The sequence below is a fragment of the Furipterus horrens genome, unplaced genomic scaffold (assembly GCF_987537825.1).
Source record: "Furipterus horrens unplaced genomic scaffold, mFurHor1.1.pri manual_scaffold_3, whole genome shotgun sequence".
Classification (NCBI taxonomy): Eukaryota; Metazoa; Chordata; class Mammalia; order Chiroptera; family Furipteridae; genus Furipterus; species Furipterus horrens.
Genome location: NW_028327173.1, coordinates 148,810,697 through 148,828,829, shown reverse-complemented (window position 1 = coordinate 148,828,829; position 18,133 = coordinate 148,810,697). Strand labels below are relative to the sequence as shown.

The 18,133-nt window shown below is 38.0% G+C and overlaps 2 protein-coding genes across 7 annotated transcripts in view; both read left to right on the top strand.

The window, feature by feature from the left end:
* TMEM87A (transmembrane protein 87A) overlaps positions 1–15,518 on the top strand; it is a 43,327-nt gene extending 27,809 nt beyond the window's left edge. For 3 of the 5 annotated variants that reach the window (XM_090270467.1, XM_090270468.1, XM_090270470.1), the window contains exons 13-20: positions 1,284–1,388; positions 2,306–2,364; positions 3,459–3,562; positions 8,221–8,294; positions 9,024–9,085; positions 10,301–10,356; positions 13,086–13,116; positions 14,288–15,518. In XM_090270467.1, the coding sequence (XP_090126593.1) occupies positions 1,284–1,388; positions 2,306–2,364; positions 3,459–3,562; positions 8,221–8,294; positions 9,024–9,085; positions 10,301–10,356; positions 13,086–13,116; positions 14,288–14,329 (533 nt within the window). In that variant the 3' untranslated portion in view covers positions 14,330–15,518. The remainder of the gene's footprint in view (positions 1–1,283; positions 1,389–2,305; positions 2,365–3,458; positions 3,563–8,220; positions 8,295–9,023; positions 9,086–10,300; positions 10,357–13,085; positions 13,117–14,287) is intronic. The other 2 variants (XM_090270469.1, XM_090270471.1) reach the window with 1 other exon arrangement.
* A 1,582-nt stretch (positions 15,519–17,100) lies between these two features.
* The window catches only part of VPS39 (VPS39 subunit of HOPS complex), a 49,935-nt gene continuing 48,902 nt past the window's right edge, over positions 17,101–18,133 (top strand). For both annotated transcript variants that reach the window (XM_090270466.1, XM_090270465.1), the window contains exon 1: positions 17,101–17,339. In XM_090270466.1, coding sequence (XP_090126592.1) covers positions 17,267–17,339 — 73 coding nt within the window. In that variant the 5' untranslated portion in view covers positions 17,101–17,266. The remainder of the gene's footprint in view (positions 17,340–18,133) is intronic.

Below are 18,133 nucleotides of genomic sequence, written 5' to 3'. Positions count from 1 at the left end.
AACTGTTAAAGGGTGTTTTGTACCTTTATTTAAAAGCTGATGTGGAATTGTCTAAAGACTTCCACTCTGAAATAAATACTGATTCATTTACAGGCAGAGTAAACCAGCAGATAAATAAGTGTCTATTTGAATAAATTTTTTCTTCTTAAAATTAAACATTTGTTTATTTAGGGACTTGACCTATTAAATGAAGGATTCAAGTTTTTGGACTTTTATCTTTTGGGGTTTTTTAAAAATTTGTTTTGGTTTTTGTGTTTTTGGTCCCATGCGTAATTTTGCAATATTATTGTCCTGATAGACTGACTGTTACAAAAAAAACTGAGTGTAAACCAAATGGTAATTTTGTGAATTTGAGTGGATTGTCACATATCAAAAAAGTTTGAAATGGAAGGGTCTTGGGTCCAAATAGTCAAAGCTTCCCTAGGCCAATATCTTCCAAGGGTGCTTTGTAAACCTCTGTGAGTATCGGGAAGAGTGGCGAGAGGGACTGGACTATATAGTAAGATAACCCAATGATTAGGGAGCAGCGACATCTCTGTCAGAGCGCAGACCAAGGTCCAGCTAACTCACTTATTTTAATATCTGCTGATTCTGAAAGTTAGACGTGAAAGCACATATTGTCTTTAGTCATCACTTCCCCTCCTGCCTTTCTGTGGCAACTTCTGCTTGGGAATAATGCTCTGAAAATGGAGAGCTTTGCTTTTAGAACCTAACTAGTTGCCTGGGATTTTCAGCCAAGTATAATTGTATGGTCCCTTTAATTCAGAATTGACCAGGAGCTGATGGCAGGGTTTTTAACGTGGCATGAGGGGACTGACTGCAGAACTCTGGGAGGTTGTAGGCAAGAGTATTTGTGACCCTAGACTGGATTAGCTGGGACATGGAGAGCCACCTACTTTAAAGGAAGAGAGAAGAAGATGCCATCTGCTGTTTCCTTGTCTGTTATTTATTTTTATTTCATTTTCTTCCATTTGTCTTTCTTTTTCATCTTTGTTTCTCTAGAAAGTATCTTCCTGCCTTTCTTTTTTATATTTTTTCTATTTTTTTTTTCCATTCTTTTATTCTGGTTTTATCTTCTCTGCAGTGTCATTAAAAATGAAGACTTTGTTAGTAATCATGGTGAGACTTCGGGTATTTGTGAGGTTGAGAATAAGAGCTGTAAGGCCTCTGGGATCCAACTCTGTCAGTGTGACCCCAGATCCTCAAAGGGACTTGAGGCTTACTTAATTTACTAACTTATTGCTTTATCTGAATGTTGATTTCCTTGACCTGCAAACACATATTTATTAGCCTGACTCAAACAATGAAGCTATTAAAACTTCGGAGGAACATTGTAAAACTCTCTCTGTACCGACATTTCACCAACACGCTTATCTTGGCAGTGGCAGGTAAGTTGGGGACTTTATTCTGCTGTTTAAATGCCCTCCTTTTAAAACAGAGATTAACCTGAGAAGCCATAGGTGGGCTTTCTAAAATTACCTAGAAACTTTTGTACGTTTCACTTGGGGAAAGGAGTCTTTAGCTTTTGTCAAATTCTCAAAGGGATCTATGGTTCAAATAAGATTGAGAACCACATATTATTTTAAGTATAATAGCTGAAAATCAATTGTATATAATTTCAGTTCTTAGTATATCTCGCTCCTGTCTTCATTCTTTTCTGAGGCATTCTTTTTCTTGAGGCAAGTTAGCTTGAGCATCTAGATTCCTTTTTATATTAATACTGGCTTATCTGGCTTTATTAAATACCTGTAGGGTTCATTGCTATTATATTGCTTTTACATATGTCATAAGCATGCATAAAACACAGACATTAGGTAGACCATAGGCAAAGTAGGCTAATTTGCCTGTCTTTTGCCCCTTGTACCAGGAGTGAGAGGTCTGGCCTATGATTGGAACCAACAGCTTTGTTTATCTTGTGGTCATTTTGTCAACCATTTTTTTCCCATCTGACCAGTCGAAGAAAAGTTAGCGTTACTATACTAAGGATAAGGGAAGGGAAAAAATTACATTGTTGATAATGCTGGAAAAAGCCATATTTCCAATACCTTCTTTTCCAGTTATGAGGATTACTGAAGTAGCCAGATAGTAAATAAAATTATTCTTTAAGTGCAGATGGGTTGGCAAGAGTATGGGCCTTGCTTATACTAGTTGTAAAGTAAATTTGTATTGAATAAATTTGTTAAAATGACTTGTGATATATTGGGTGTTAGGGATGTGTGGGAGTCTACTTACCCAGAAACAGAGGATGTAATTGGGGATGTAAATTAATATTTATACTCTGACCAGATTTTTCACTTCCTGTTAGCATCTATTGTGTTTATCATCTGGACAACCATGAAGTTCAGGATAGTGACTTGTCAATCGGTGAGTTATAAACACATGCATTTGTAAATAGTGCACTGTTTTATACACAGATAATGGTGTTGATGACAATGGTGAGGTTTGTACCTCACCAGAAATTAGGGCTAGGACTCCACTCTGAGAGTTAGAATGCGTCCCTTCTCCAAGGATTCTATACTACTATGGTCCTTGGTATGGTAGGATTTTTTGTTTTATTTTTTATTTTTTGGGGGGATATCTGATTATATATCCCAATAGGGGGAAAGAATTTTATAAGTGATAACTGCAGTCTGTCATAACCCAATGTAGTCCTAACTAAAAAATTTTTAAAAATCCAGACACCTAAACATTAAATATGTGTGAATACTGCTAATCTGAGTAGAAGTCAGGCCCCTAAGAGCTGAGCACAAAGATTGTGGCCAGTAGCATTTCTGGACATACCTATGGCTCCATTTTGGTTAAAAATAAATTAATTAAAGTTAAAATTATAAAAAATAACAATCTAATGTTTTACTTTCTCTTACCTTGCATAGAAACCCTTCCCCAAATAATATCAGAGCTATAATGAAGCACTCCCAAGTGCTCTATTCAGTTGATTCATTTTCTTTAACAATAGTAAACACTACAGGGGGAAGAAACTTTCTTCACTTTGTATCCCCAGCACTTAGTACAGTATCTAGCACACAGCAGGCTCTTAGTACATACAGGTTGAATTAATAAAGAAGTGATTTTTGTTCTATGCTGGTGGTTCTCAACCTTCCTAATGCTGCGACCCTTTAATATAGTTCTTCATGTTGTGGTGACCCCTATAAAATTATTCTCATTGCTACTTCATAACTGTAATTTTGCTACTGTTATGAATCGTAATGTAAATATCTGATATGCAGGATGTATTTTCATTGTTACAAATTGAACATAATTAAAAAGCATAGTGATTAATCACAAAAACAATATAATTACATTATGTTTTCCGATGGTCTTAGGCGACCCCTGTGAAAGGGTCGTTCAACCCCCAAAGGGGTCGCGACCAACAGGTTGAGAACCGCTGTTCTATGCCATAGGGCTTGTAAACAAAGGGATAAGATAATGTAGTAACTGTACTTTTTCCCCTTTGGTAGGATTGGCGGGAACTGTGGGTGGACGATGCAATCTGGCGGTTGCTGTTCTCCATGATCCTCTTTGTCATCATGGTTCTCTGGCGACCATCTGCAAACAACCAGAGGTTTTTGGACACTTCTTATTTATGCTGCTAACCATTGAATGACTGTGTTATCAAATAAGGGTGGTTCAGTGAGTGTCAGTGTGAGGGCCATTTTAGGATGGAAGGAATACTCAGTGGGTCTGCATTCAGTAGAGTTAGGGTCCTGTCTCAGCTCTCCTATTAATTTGCATTGTGATTTTTGTCATGTTGCTTCTTTTCACCAATGTGAGCCTTAGTTTCCTCTTTGTGTAATGAGAGGAAATTGAACCAATTGATATGAAGTCCCTTTCATTTCTGACATCTGATAACATAGGTAGTTGGGAAAATAAGGGAAGTAGATAGAGTTGACACTTGTAATAAGAGTTGCACCTGCCTAGTGTCCAGGGGGAAAGAACAATTTCTGTAGTCAGTAGCCCAGCCCACTTTGTAACAAATGAGAGGGTAAATGAAAACTTAGGTGAATGACTTTGGAATTAAAAATCCACATGTAAATTGCTTTTTCCAGATATAGGCAAATCTTAGTTATATACGAATTGTTTGTCTTTATTTTGTGACCATATATATGCCTTTGTTTCCCTTCTTTTTCTTTCTCTCCCTTTTGTGTGTTTAGACAGTTAAGAGCATATATTACACAACCACACACCACCAAAGAAGGAAAAGGATGAGATCGTAAAACTAATCAACTAATTTTGTAATCAGACATACCAGTAAAAAACTTAGAAAATAAATAACATTCTTTTGTCCCATGAAAATAACTTTGTCTTTTCATGCTATACATTTAATATTTGTGTTCCTTGAAAAAAAAAAAAGTTAAAAAAGAATGATGTGAAAGAAAATAAAGACGATCTAAACTCACGCTATTCAGAAGGAACCCAGACATTCTGATGATCGTCCTTTACATCAATCTGTTGATCTGCTCACTTGCTAGTTACATTTGTAGGCAGGCTGGGCAAAATAGGTTTATAGTTGTGAGTACGTGAAACACAAGCTTATTTTTGTATTATTATTAATTATTGTACTATATAAATATGTATTAAACTATAAACCTAATTTTGCCCACTCCTGTATAAAATTTGTCCCTTTCTTCAGTCTTTAAAAATTATTTTTTTTGCTTTACCTCTTTTCTTTTCTCTCTCGTCTAATGTTGTGCCCACTCCCTATAACTCCATGTTACCAGCCTAATGTGATGTGTCCTTCCACATTTTATTCTTTGTTCAGATATAGAATCTTCTTTTACTCAATAGTGCATTGTGGAAATTCCTTCCAAGACAACTGGTTTAAATTAACATTAACTACTCTCATGGATGGCACAATATTAATTGGTACAGATGTAGTCCAGTTAATTAACTTATTTCTATATTGATGGGCATTTGGACTTTTTTAGTTGGGGTGGTTCAGGGTCCCAAGACCACCCTATGTTTAGGAGGCCTTATGGGACTCAGCTTACAGTTGTACTTAGAACAAAAGATTTTTATAGCAAAATGATGTGATCAGCATGGGGTAAAGACACAGGTGGAGTCTAGAAAAATCCGTATTTTCTTTCCCTCCTCTGAGGAGGTACATCAAGTGCGCTCTTCCTCCACAACAAAAAGTGCACTGGCAGTGTTTCTGCTCAGAGAAACCCATTAGAGACTCAGCACTCGGGTTTTTATTGGGGCCTTGACACATAAGCACCCTCTATTTGATAAGGACCCAAATTCCAGATTCCCGGAAGGTAAGTAAAGTTTATTATGTATTGTATTGTACAGATAGTCTAGGCAGAGTGATTCAGCCTTATCAGTTAGGGAACAGGTCAAGTGCCAGGTTCCCAGACACCAGCCATGGGTCATCCTTTTAAGTAGACCCCTCTAAAGGCCTGCTATGTTACCTCTTATGCATAGGGGGCATTAAAAATAAAAATAAGCTACAATGATGTGTTAACTACCTTTGTATATATCTGTTCTTAGGCACTTGAATAGTCCCTTGACCCATTTTTTCCCCCATCATACTTACTATCTCTAACTATTAACTATAACCAAAATTTGTTGATTATCTTTGAACTTTTTTATGGTGTTCTTAGTTATAGAAAAACTTAAATATGCAGTCAAATTTGTCAACTTTTTTTTCATGGATTGTATTTTTTGTGTCTAGTTTAAGACATCCTTTCCTAGCTTGAGGCAAAGTCATAATGTTCTAATTTTTAAAAAATTTCAAAATTGAGATTTCATTGATCAAGAATTGTTTGACTGTAAGTTCTCTGTTCTCTTCAATTGCTCTGATCCTGCATCAGTAGCACACTTAAATATCTTAGCTTCCTGATAAGTCTTGTTATCTGGAGGGCCTAAACCACCCTCCTCCTAGTCGTTATTTAAAAAATGTCCTTTGCTGTTGGGTCTTTCTCTTTAATAAAATCTTTACCTTGTTTGTTTAACTCCAGGAAAATCTTACCAGATTTTTATTGGAATTTAATTGAATTAATGGATTAATTAGGGAAAACTTAATCATTTCATCTTTGACTTTTTTTAGTTCTTTCAATGCTTGAGATACGTTTTATAACAAACGTTTTTTAAAAATTCTATGACTCTTAGGATGCATACTTTATTATTATTATTATTTTATTATTATTATTATTTTAGATTTTATTCATTTGTTTTTTGGGGTGGGGGGAGAAAAACATCGATCAGTTGCCTCTTCATGCCCCAGTCGGGGACCCGGCCCACAACTCAGGCATGTGCCCTGACTGGGAATCTTAACTGGTGACCCTTAGATTCACAGGCCAGCGCTCAACCCACTAAGCCACACCAGCCAGGGCTTAGGATGCATACTTTAAAAATAATACATGTGAATTTCCATATATGTAGGAATGCTATTGGTTTTTGTATATTTATCATATCCCTCAACCCTCCTACTTTACTGTGGGCAACCGCTCCTCGTGGTTTAGGGAATTGTAGCCCCGGCCTGAGCATGACTGCTGCCGGCATCCCAGCCGTGCTTGTCTTTCAGACTCAGCATAAGGCTGCGTGCGGAACATGACTGACAACCACTCAGAGGGCTGCCATGGGAATTAGATTTGAAAAATGCTTATTATGCTTTTATGTTTTAGAACTTGCTCTATTTTCTTTACCTGTAGTATAACATAAACAGTCTCTAGATAGGAATGTATGAAACCTTGCACCTACTGCCAGTGTGGCGTCAAGATGTTTGATAGACCCTGACACAGACTGGTCACTGTGCCCTCTGTACTAGTACATGTAATCTGTTACTGTCGACTGTAATCCTAACGCCTCCAAACTATTGATGATTTATGAATCTTGACCTTGTATCTCTCGTGTGTATCCTCCTCAATAAAAGGCATAAGGGAAGAAGGTTTAATCGCTGTTCTCCACTAGAGAGAGCAGTCACCTTCCTTCCCCCAGACATAATGAAATGTCCTGGGTAAAAGTTTGTTCCGCTTTGGTCACGAAGCCTCTGCTGGACAGAGCAACTTCCAACCGAGCCTAGGGTGTGCGAGGCACCTCTGCCATACTTTAGCATGTTGTTCTGATAATTTCTAGGTTTTCTCAGTAGATTGGTTATTAGCTAACATCATGACAGTGTTATTCCTTTCCAAATTATTGTGTTGGCTAGACGGTTGAATTGAGGTGGTGAGAGTGAGCCTCCTCATCTTAATTCTCACTTTAAAATAAATGCTTCTCAAGTGTCTTCATTAACTTTGATATCTACTCTGAAATTTTATTAGTTACTGTTTAACTAGTTCCAGGTGTTTCCTGTTAGTCCTAGCTTATAGAGTTTTCTTTCTTAATCATAGAAGGGAGATTTAAAAACAAGGTAGAATGCAAATAAAAAACAGTAAATACAGAGCAAGTTTAAAGCTAAAGCATTCTAGGAATGACCTGTCTCCAAGTCTTGGAAGTTGTGAAGGAAAGATATCTGAGATATACCAGATTAGGCCTTCATTTTCCCAGTTCTCCACTTGGAAGGAGATTTTAATTACCTAAAAACATACACAGTCAGGACTTCATCTCAACTATCAAACTGAAGGCTGAGATTTTAAATTACATGTGTGATACATATGCTTGTAAATGAACATTTGTTGAATGCTTACTGTGTGTCAGGTGTTATTCTAAGCACTTTTAAAAAAAGATTATATTTAGAGGGGAAGGGAGAAAAAGAGGGAGAGAAAGAAACATCAGTATGAGAGAGAACTGGTTGCCTCTCATGCATGCCTGAACCGGGGACCAAACCTGCAACTCAGGCACATGCCTTGACCAGGAACCAAACTGGTGACCTTTTGCTTTGTGGAAGGATGCCCAGCCAATGGAACCACACTAGTCAGGGCACTCTAAGCACTTTTTGAAATGACTTACTTACTTTTTGCAGAACACCTCTGTGAGTAATATCCTGTTATCCCCATTTACAGATGGAAAACTGGGGCACAGAGTATAAGTAGCTTGTCTAAAGTCACAGGTAGTATGTGGCTGAGCCTGCTCTTATAAATATGGTATGTTCTGCTTCTCCCTTGCTAATGCAGACAATTGAATGCTTTCTGAAGGGGAAGAATTATTTTATTATTCAGCAAACTAATTTTATGAATGACTATAACTGGGAGCCTCAATGATTAGTCCTGTAAAATCCAGATAGCAGAGCAGTTTTTGTAGTTTTCTGATTTTTTCTCTCACATTTTCCCTTTGTTCTCCCAGGTTTGCCTTCTCACCATTGTCTGAGGAAGAGGAAGAGGATGAACAAAAGGAACCTATGCTGAAAGAAAGCTTTGGTAGTGATAAAATATGCTGTTTATTTGTGCTTTAAATGTTCCTTTCTGGTTTTAGAAATAAAGTAAATACAGTTGACCCTGAACAATGTGGGGGTTAGGGGTGCTGACTCCCTATGCAGTTGAAAATTCATTTATAATTTTTGACTCACCAAAACTTTACTATTATCAGCCTACTGTTGACTGGAAGGAAGCCTTACTGGTAATATAAAAGGTCATTTAACACATATTTTATATGTTATATGCTGTATTTTTACAGTAAAGCAAGCTACAGAAAAGAGTGTCATTAAAATCATGAGATAAAAATACAGTTACTGTGTTTATTGAAAAAAAAAACCATGTATAAGTGGACCCACACTTAAAATACATGTTGTTCAAGGATCAACTGTACAGAATTTTGAGTATCAAAATCAAAATACTTTGATATAATTACATTGTTTATTATTTTACAACTGTGCATGGGGTGAAGTTAGGGAGAAACAAAAATAAGGGCATGAATCTTAAGATGAAGCTGTGGTACATTTTGTACATCAGGTAGCAGTGAGTGTCTAGTTTGCTTCCTAAAGATGAGCTGAAAATGAGGTTTTGAACTTCCCAGCATAAATCTAAAGATGGAGAAACATCTGTTATATAATTCAATGTCAGTAAGCTTAAAATAAAGCTCTGAATTCATTTTTGCAATCACTTAGTATGCTGACATTGTTAACCAATCTCCTTTTTCTCCTTCAACAGAAGGAATGAAAATGAGAAGTACCAAACAAGAACCAAATGGAAATACTAAAGTAAACAAAGCAGTAAGTATGACTTCTTTTCTTTCTTGTTTGCCCTGTCTTCCAGACCTTGTTGGAGCTCAGCAGTTATGTTTAGGCCTTAATTATTTTCATTACCTATGCTGTAATTAAGCTTGCTTTATAAATCTTTTAATATATTACATTTACATTTTTAAAAACAGAGACAGCAAGTGATTCTATCTAGAGCTTAGTAATCTTTAAACAGGTTGCTACTATGTCCTATAAAGGGACCAGACCAGTCTAATGATTTTGTTTAATGGTTTTCATCAGCGAAGACATAGCCTTATTAGTAACCTAAAGTCTTTTTTGTAGTAAAGATCAGGTTTTTTATTCAGAATTTTCTGGTTTTCTTTTTTTTTGGAATTGTGCATTTTACTCTATTGGGTTGGACAAAAAGTGTGTTTAGTTTTTTTCTGTAAAATTAAAAGACACATTTTTCATTTTCACCAATAACTATTGATTTGGATATTTTGAGTATGTCGGCTATCTCCTGTGTGGTGTATAACATTGATTGTTCTCAGTTAATGTCTCAATTGCTATCAATTGCTATCAACTTCAGTTCGTCTACCTGACTGTGGAGCATAATCCAGCGAGAATCTCCAGCACAAAACTTCGCAAACCACTTTTAATACATTCAATCAGTCACAGCACCTTCTCCATACACTGCACAAATCCTTTTTTGCATTTCAGTTGCATTTTTACCTTTCTTGAAATAATAAAGTATCATATGCCGAAATGTAGCTTATTTTCTCCCATCTTCAATGTTAAAATGGCTGCACAAAAATTCACCAGTTTTGATGTTTTTTTTAATGCATGCTGAAATGACAGCTGTCACAATATAATCTAAAAAAGTTGTTTCAAATGAAATTAAAGACAACTAAGTGCTACTACAGCCATCATCCAGAAAAAAACAAACTTCTTGGCCAACCTAATACATTAAGCACTTTGTCTCAGTTCTAAGGAGTAAAGCTTACATGAAATGAACACTAGGTATTAGACCCTTGAGCAGAAAGCATTTAAGAATATAGGGCATCATCTTATATTTCGGTTATGTAGTTTTTTAAGTTATTTGACTTTGCTGTTAGCAGTCCCATTTGTTACATGAATGTACTACCTCAGAGTGACAAAAGTTTAAAGATTTTGAGACCTCTTTAGATTCTTACTCGAGATGTATTATTTTATGCATTTTAGTAACAACTGGTACTTGTATGTTCCCAGCAGGAAGATGATTTGAAATGGGTAGAAGAGAATGTTCCTTCTTCTGTGACAGATGTGTAAGTTTTTGAACCATTACTACAAAAATACTATTTCAAAGTTAGTATTACTTTTATGATTTTAAGGAGTGAGGGGCCAAGTATACTAAAGAGAATGCTTGTAATTAATTTTAGAAGTAAAAGACGAAATACTCAAAAGAACAATTAAAAACATTAAAAATGTGTTTAAAAATAATTAAAGATTAAGAATGATACACAAACAAAAGTAATTGAGATTATTTGTTCAGATGACATCTTTGCTTAGAAAGATTTTGGTATAGAGCTTTTGCAAAATTACTGGGATAATTCTTTTAGAATTTCTTTTTTTATTTTCTTTTTTTGTTTTTACTTTTTTAAATTGCAGTTTACATTCAGTATTATTTTGTATGAGTTTCAAGTGTGCAGCACAGTGGTCAGACAGAGATACACTTCACAAAGTGCCTTCCACCCCGAAATTTTAGTACCACATGGCACCATACACTGTTAGAGTAATTCTAATTTTTTCCCCTTTGCTCCCCTCCGCCCAGTACCCGCCTTCCCTCCAGCAGTCCCACCCCCCCTTAGTTCATGCCCATGGGTCGTGTATATAAGTTCTTTGGCTTCACCCTTTCCTATATTATTTTTAACTTCCCCTGTCTATTTTGTACCAACTGATTATGCTTCTTAATCCCTGCACCATATCCCCATTTCTTCCCTCCCCCCTCCCAGCAGATAACCCTCCAAATGTTCCCCACACCTATGATTCTGTTCCTATTCTGGTTTGCTTAGTTGGATTTTCTTTTTATTTTTTAGATTCACTTGTTGATACTTGTGGGTTTGTTGCCATTTTAGCGTTCATAGTTTTGATCTTCTTTTTCTTAAGTAAGTCCCTTTGACATTTCATATAATAATGGCTTGGTGATGAAGAGCTCCTTTAACTTCAGCTAGTCTGGGAAGCACTTCATCTGCCCTTCCATTCTAAATGATAGCCTTGCTGGACAGAGTAACCCTGGTTGCAGGTTGCCTTTCATCACATTGAATACTGCTTGCCAGTCCCTTCCTGCCTGCAAAGCATCCTCTGAGAAATCAGCTGATAGTCCTATAGGCACCCCCTGTAGGCAACTCTTTGCCTCTCTCTTGTTACCCCCAGGACTCTCTCTTTATCTTTCACCTTTGGCATCTCAGTCATGATGTGTCCTGGTGTGGTCCCCTCTGGGTCCAGCTCGCCCGGGGCCCTCTGTGCTTCCCAAGCCTGTATGTCCATCTCCTTTGCAAAATTTGGAAAGTTTTCCTCATTTTCTCAATTCTTGCTTCCTCATTCTGCACTGGTTGACTGTTTTTTTCTTCCTTATGTTCCAAATCATTGATTTGAACCCCGCTTTCTTTCCCTTCACCATTGGTTTTGTGTGGATTTTCCTTTGTTTCACTTAGCATAACCTTCACTTCTTCCCTTATGCGTCTGCTATATTCAAGCATATCTATCAAACCTGTGAGCATCTTTATCACCAGTGTTTTGAATTCTGCGTCTGTTAGGTTGCCTATCTCCTCGTCACTTAGTTCTCCCACTGGAACCTTGATCCGTTCCCTCTTTTGGGCCATACTTCTCTGTCTCCTCATCCTGACAGGCTCCCGTGTTTGTTTGTCTCTGCGTCCCAGGTAGAGCTGTCGCTCCTGTTATGTTGTAAGGGGCAGAGCCTTAGGGATTCTTCAGTACAGGATGACCTGTTTCACCACATTGTGGCGCTGTGTGTGGGGGAGGTGTCCAAGAGGGAACAATGCCCCCTTCCCAGCACTAGCCCCTTTTCCAGGCACCTCTCCCACTTCTACATCAGACTGGCGCCCCTCTAGCTGCTGTCCTGGCTGTCGTTCCCGGAGTGGGTGGGTCTGTGGACATTCTAGGACCATGGGGGCCCTTTAAACAAGCGGACTCTGCTGAGACTGGCAGTTTCTGCCTCCACCCCAAGCCCCACTGGTTTGCACAGTCAGAAGCAATGAGGCTTGATTTTCCCCCATGCTGGGACCGTGAGCTGCTAGGTGAGGTGAGGAGCTGGGAATGCTCCCTAGGTGTCCCTCCTGCCTTTTTAAAACATGTGACTGTGCTTTCCGCCGGTCTGCCCACTGCCGCTGCAGCCACCACACTGCGTCCTCTCTGCCCCTCCTACCTGTCTGGATGAGTATTTCTTCTTTATATCTTTGTTTGCTGGACTTTCGTGCAGTTTGATTTTCTGGAACTTCTGGTTGTTTCTAGTTTTGTGGTAGTTGTAATCCTTCTTAGTTGTGGAGGGAGATGCAGTGTGTCTGTCTATGCCTCCATCTTGGCCGGAAGTGACTATATTCTTTATGCTACACTGTATATCCCCATAACTATTCCGTAACTACCAATTTGTACTTTTTAATCCCTTCACTTTTTCGCCCAGTCGCTCAGCCTCCCTCCCTCTGGCAACTGTCAGTCTTTTCTCCATATCTATGAGTGTGTTTCAATTTTGTTTGTTTATTTTTGGAATTATTTAGTTCCTTTCCATGGCTATAATTTTATTAACAATGGTCCTGTTCAGAACATGTTTTGTTTTGTTTTTCCGTAGAATTTTAGTAATTTGGATTCTTATTTTTAATTTACTAGTCCCCTCCCTGCTATGAAACGGCCATTAATAAGATACAAATCTTATAGTTACCCCGAAAAAGGTTTAAATTGCATTCATTATTCCACTGTCCTTTATGAACCACTATGGCTTTATTTTACATGATTCAATTTGGTGTTTTTCTCTCTGCAGAGCACTTCCAGCCCTTCTGGATTCAGATGAGGTTAGTAATTAAATCATGCATAAAATGTGGGTTCCAGTGACTTAATAGGGAGTCATAAGTTTTCTGTTTGGGGAGATTTCCTTTATTTGATGCAGTAAGAATATCAATGAAAAGGATGAGAACAGAAATACTAATATTAGATCTCAGATATTCAATAATGTTTACTTTCTGTATATGTCCCCCTTTTCCAAAGTTATATGGTCAGACTTGAGAATGTGTTTGTTTAATTTGGATAGCTGATACCATACTGTCTCACATTCTAGTTCCTCTGTCTTTAAGAAATTCAGATTTACGCCTTACTTAATCAAGGCAAAAATAATTTAAAAATTGAGAAAGGACTATCATATAAACTTAAGTTACCTGTTATTCAATATTGTCTGTTACTGTCCTCTTCAGATATTAAGAATTATAATTAGTACTTGTTATGTTTGTGTTGATTTTTAAGCTTTAGTATCCTTGCATACAGTTTATATGGAAGGTCACAATGAAGTCTTATGTAAGAACTGCATTCTGAGTTAATGGGAACTAGTTCTGGACATGTTCTGAATATTAGATCTCAGAAAGCCTTTTGAGCGCACCAGAAAATTATGGTGAAAAACATGAAATGACTATCCTAATGATTTTCAAGATTAAAGTGTTAGCTATATGTGCATTGTTGGCAACAGATCTCTAGAACTTTTTCATCAATGTAATTTTAATGAGTATATATTTCTTTATATGGGCATAGCATAGTTTTACACAATTCTTTAGTTTTGGACACTTATTTTTATTATAATTCTGTGTGTTGGAGTAGAAATGCTTGTTTCTAAATCTTTGTCCACATCCTGGACTATTTCTTCTAGTTAAATTCCTGAATCAGAGGAAGTACACATTTTTATTAAAGCTTCGTCTTAAGCATTTGTTTAATCATCCTGATTGACTCTAAAACCTTTTGATTTGTTGTTTAATGTACAGAAGACTAAAGATTTTGATTCAGTTAATCTTGTGTGGGGCCTGAATATGTCTCTTTCAAAACTTCATAGATGATTAGGAACCATCTATCTAAGTATTTAATGAACATTAACAGGTACTTGCAGAAAATGTGTGTATGCCTCATCTACATAGAAGATACTGGGAATGCAGACCATTTAAAATTAATGTATTTTGAATAAACCTTTCTTTTTCCCCCTAGGAACGAATGATCACACATTTTGAAAGGTCCAAAATGGAGTAAAGAGTGGGAAGATGTGCAGTTGAAGATGACTAGTATCTGGGCAGAGATCAGCTTCTGTCAATCTACATTGCCCCATGGGATTAAAGGATGCAATGACATCCTGATCTGTTCCTTGATTGTGCTTTGGAGCTGGCCACAGGTGTCAGAACTAGGAGAACATCTTATTGACAACAAATTCATAGGAAGAGAAAAATCTACAAGTTTCTTAGTTACAACATTGATGCCCCATTCCCTCCTATACCCTGACATGGATGTTTATGCAACTTATGTGTGTTGTTCCTGAACCTTCTATGATGTTTAAGTTGTTTAATCTGTCAAACTAAAAAGTTTAACGTCTTAAGACATCAACACCACAATATGTAATCTCCAGGAGCAACTGCCTGTAATTTTTATTTATTTAAGGAGTTACATAGGTGATGGGGGAAATTGTTAATAATCTTTCCATTTCCTGGGAAGCCAAGGTTACAACTTGCAGAGGTAGTTTTGAGGGAAGAAAAAGTCCCAACTTAAGGAGCCATGGTTTTATCAATGATGAAAAGAAAGGGGAAAAAAGGGGAAAGAAAACTGTTACAGTGTAATTAAGATCGTTTAAAAAAGCAAAATCAAGTGCAATTTTGTTTACAAAAGGTGTATATTAAAGATTTTTCTATTTGAGATGTACTTTAGAGAGAAATATTAGCTTAACTCTTTGACATCTGCTATTGTGACACATCCCATTGCTGGCAATGTGGTGCACACTCCAGAACTTTTAACTACTGTTTTGTAAGCCTCCAAGGCAGCATTGCAGAGTCCTAGGCAGTGCTCTTTTGCCTTCATGCCATTCACTGGGTGTTGCACTAGATGCAGAGAGGTGCTCCATCTAAGTGCTTGTGAGTGAGCACCCTAAGTGCTGTTATTCTTCAGAAGCAGGAGCTAATAATAATACAAAGGAAACAGGTCCTTCTAGCTTAAAGTTTTCCTGCATGAAGTAGTTTGGAGGCCCTGACTGCTGCTCATTCTTTAGGAATCAACTGTTCTTGTATCTGGTGTTGGTTTAGAGACTGTTTATAAGAGACATCACAAGGTGATGGGATTCATTTGAAACACTATATTTCTGTTTAAACGGTTTTGTCTACTTTTGCCTTCCCAAGAGTTTTGTTCTACATAGAAGTTCATGCCATTTTTTAATATAAAAACAATTTTAACAAAATTAATGTGTTTTTCTCTTTTTTTCACATTTTCTCTGTAAACACCCTTCTTTCTCCCAAAATGTCATGGGAATTTTCCTTCCATGGTTTTTATTCTGTATCATCTTCTTATCTGTTGAAACCAATAACCACTCAACCACAGTCTTCATTAAATCATACTGTAGTTACATTTATATAACATTTCTCTATAGCTGTTTGCTGTGGTGATTTTTTTAAAAAATCACTTAGGCAACATCTCTAAGGAACCATATGAGGAATCGACTGTTCTCAGGTTAACCCATTAGCAAAGGGCTGGTGTAACTGTTGTATGCTTCTGTTCTTCCATACTAAAACTCAGCAGGTGAATAATAATCATAATGCTGCAGAATAGTTGGTCAAATATTTTTTGAGGCTTGTTGAATGTCAACTGGAGACCAGGAGAAAAAAGCTATTGTGTTAAGCAGAAGTTTATAGTATAAATTCTTTCTGCTTTTTTGTATGGCTTATATACTGTGATTGTATATAGTGTCATTTTTTTTAAGAACAGGTTCAGAAGGAATTTATAGTGTCACATTGACCTGTTACTTTATAGTTTTCATTGCTTTTTTTAGTCTTGGTCCTTGGTTCTGAGGCTATAAGGTATTAGGCCTTCTTCCAACGCAGCAGCTGGCAATTCTAAGTTTTTAAGGTGTTCACTTTCTATGATAAAGCATAAGATTTGTTCAGCAGTGTTTGTGTTTCTTACTACTTGAAAATCCTTCATTTGATTATCAGAAACAGCATTTGGTAAAGACAGGACAATATTCCTAATTTACAGATGAAGAAACTGACATTGTGTAAAAAAAGTTGTGACCAGGGCCATTGTTTTACTATAATAGACCCCCCCCTTTTTTTTCTTTTACATTTTGGCTTTAAACCAGTATGCTTCATTTTATGACATACCTGCTGTTTTCTTGTGGGTAAATTGCCAGATGTGGTCATTCTTGCAGTGGTTTTCACTTTCAAGTGCATGGACTCACCTTTGGAACTTATTAAAACAGGCTGCTGGAAAGAATTTGATTGAGAAGGGCTGGAATGAGACCTGAGATTCCGCATTTCTAGCAAGTCCCTAGGTCATGAGGATGCTGTTGATGGTCTAGGGTCCACCCTTTGAGAACCACTGGCTTGGAAGAACCTTTAAAATCTAAGGGTATGCCTGTGATTATAATAGTAATACTAAAATACCATTTATTGAGTGCTGAGTATGTCAGGCGTTGCTAAACGCACAAAACGCTAGGTTGGCACGCAACACTGCCATCATTATGCCGATAAGGAAATTTAAGTCCTCGGGAGATTAAATTTCTTAAATACCACGGCTAATTTCCTAAATGGCAGATTTCCATCCCAGGACTGACGCCAAAGCCCGAATTCTTTCACCACCACACTACACTTCCTAAAACAGCTCCAAGATTAAGATCCTTTTCCCTCCTGTTAAGCCCATGGCTGCCCCACCGCGGAAAAGCTTTGGGTCTATGGCGAAAGGGGAGCCCAAGCATCATTGCGGCCTTGGAGATGCTTTTGGAGCCGAGAGGAAGGGGCGGGACGTTAGCTGCGGAAGGGGTGGGCTTAGACCAGCAGGAAGTCCGGCGTTGATGATGGTCCTGTTGCCGAAGGGCCTAGAGTTGGGGTCCCTGGCTAGATGCTAGGCGACCCTTAAGTGTGGTTCTCTGTTCACGTCCCCGGCCCGGTGCTCTCAGGGTGAGACTGTCACAGCGACTTTCTGCTTGCCGCCATGCACGACGCCTTCGAACCGGTGCCGATCCTAGAAAAGCTGCCCCTGCAGATCGACTGTTTGGCTGCCTGGGGTGAGCCGAAAGACCGAGGGGCCGAGGCGGGGGCAGGCAGCGCAGGAGAGGCCCGGACTTATTACAAGGCTGGGGAAGTGAACCGGCGTCTGGCCAACAGGGAACTGGGATACAGGAGTGCAGTGTATTGTAGATAGCGAAGGCGGTGGGGCTCTTTGGGCGTCCCAGGGACCCAAGCATGTTAGGGACATTCCACCTGCCCTTCGGGCACAGTTGGAGGTTGAGCTTTCTTTAGTAATTATGCTCAGCTTTGGCGTATTTCGATTACCAAGAAGTCTTTAGTTTAAAGACACAAGCAGTGGGAGGTTTTCAGCCTGCTATCGACTTGAACTTACCCAGAGGATTGTGTTGTGCTGGTTTGGGGGTGGGGATTGACCCAAGTTAACAATACGTGCCCATTTCCCTTAGTGATCACTCATTGTTCACTTCTCAGCATTGTAGGTAATTCACATTGTTACTCTAAACCTTAATCTAGCCCAGCAATTTTCATCTGGTGTACCGCAAGAATTTTTAAAATATGCAATCCCTGTTTAGTCAGGGGCACTGACCTCTTTTCCCTTAAGTTCTCGGATAAAAACAAAATGACAGCAGCCAACACAACAATAACTGTCCTGTGTGAATGACTCAAAATTATACCTATTTTTTTTGTCAGATTAGCTGTGTCACAGAATTTTAGTAAATAGTTTATGTGTCTCAGGAGATGAAGAAGGTTGAAAATCGATGACTAGCCAAATGGTTGACTGTCAAGTGCCCAAGTTACCTAGTTCTGTAGGTAGAAGAGCATCATTCCAGAC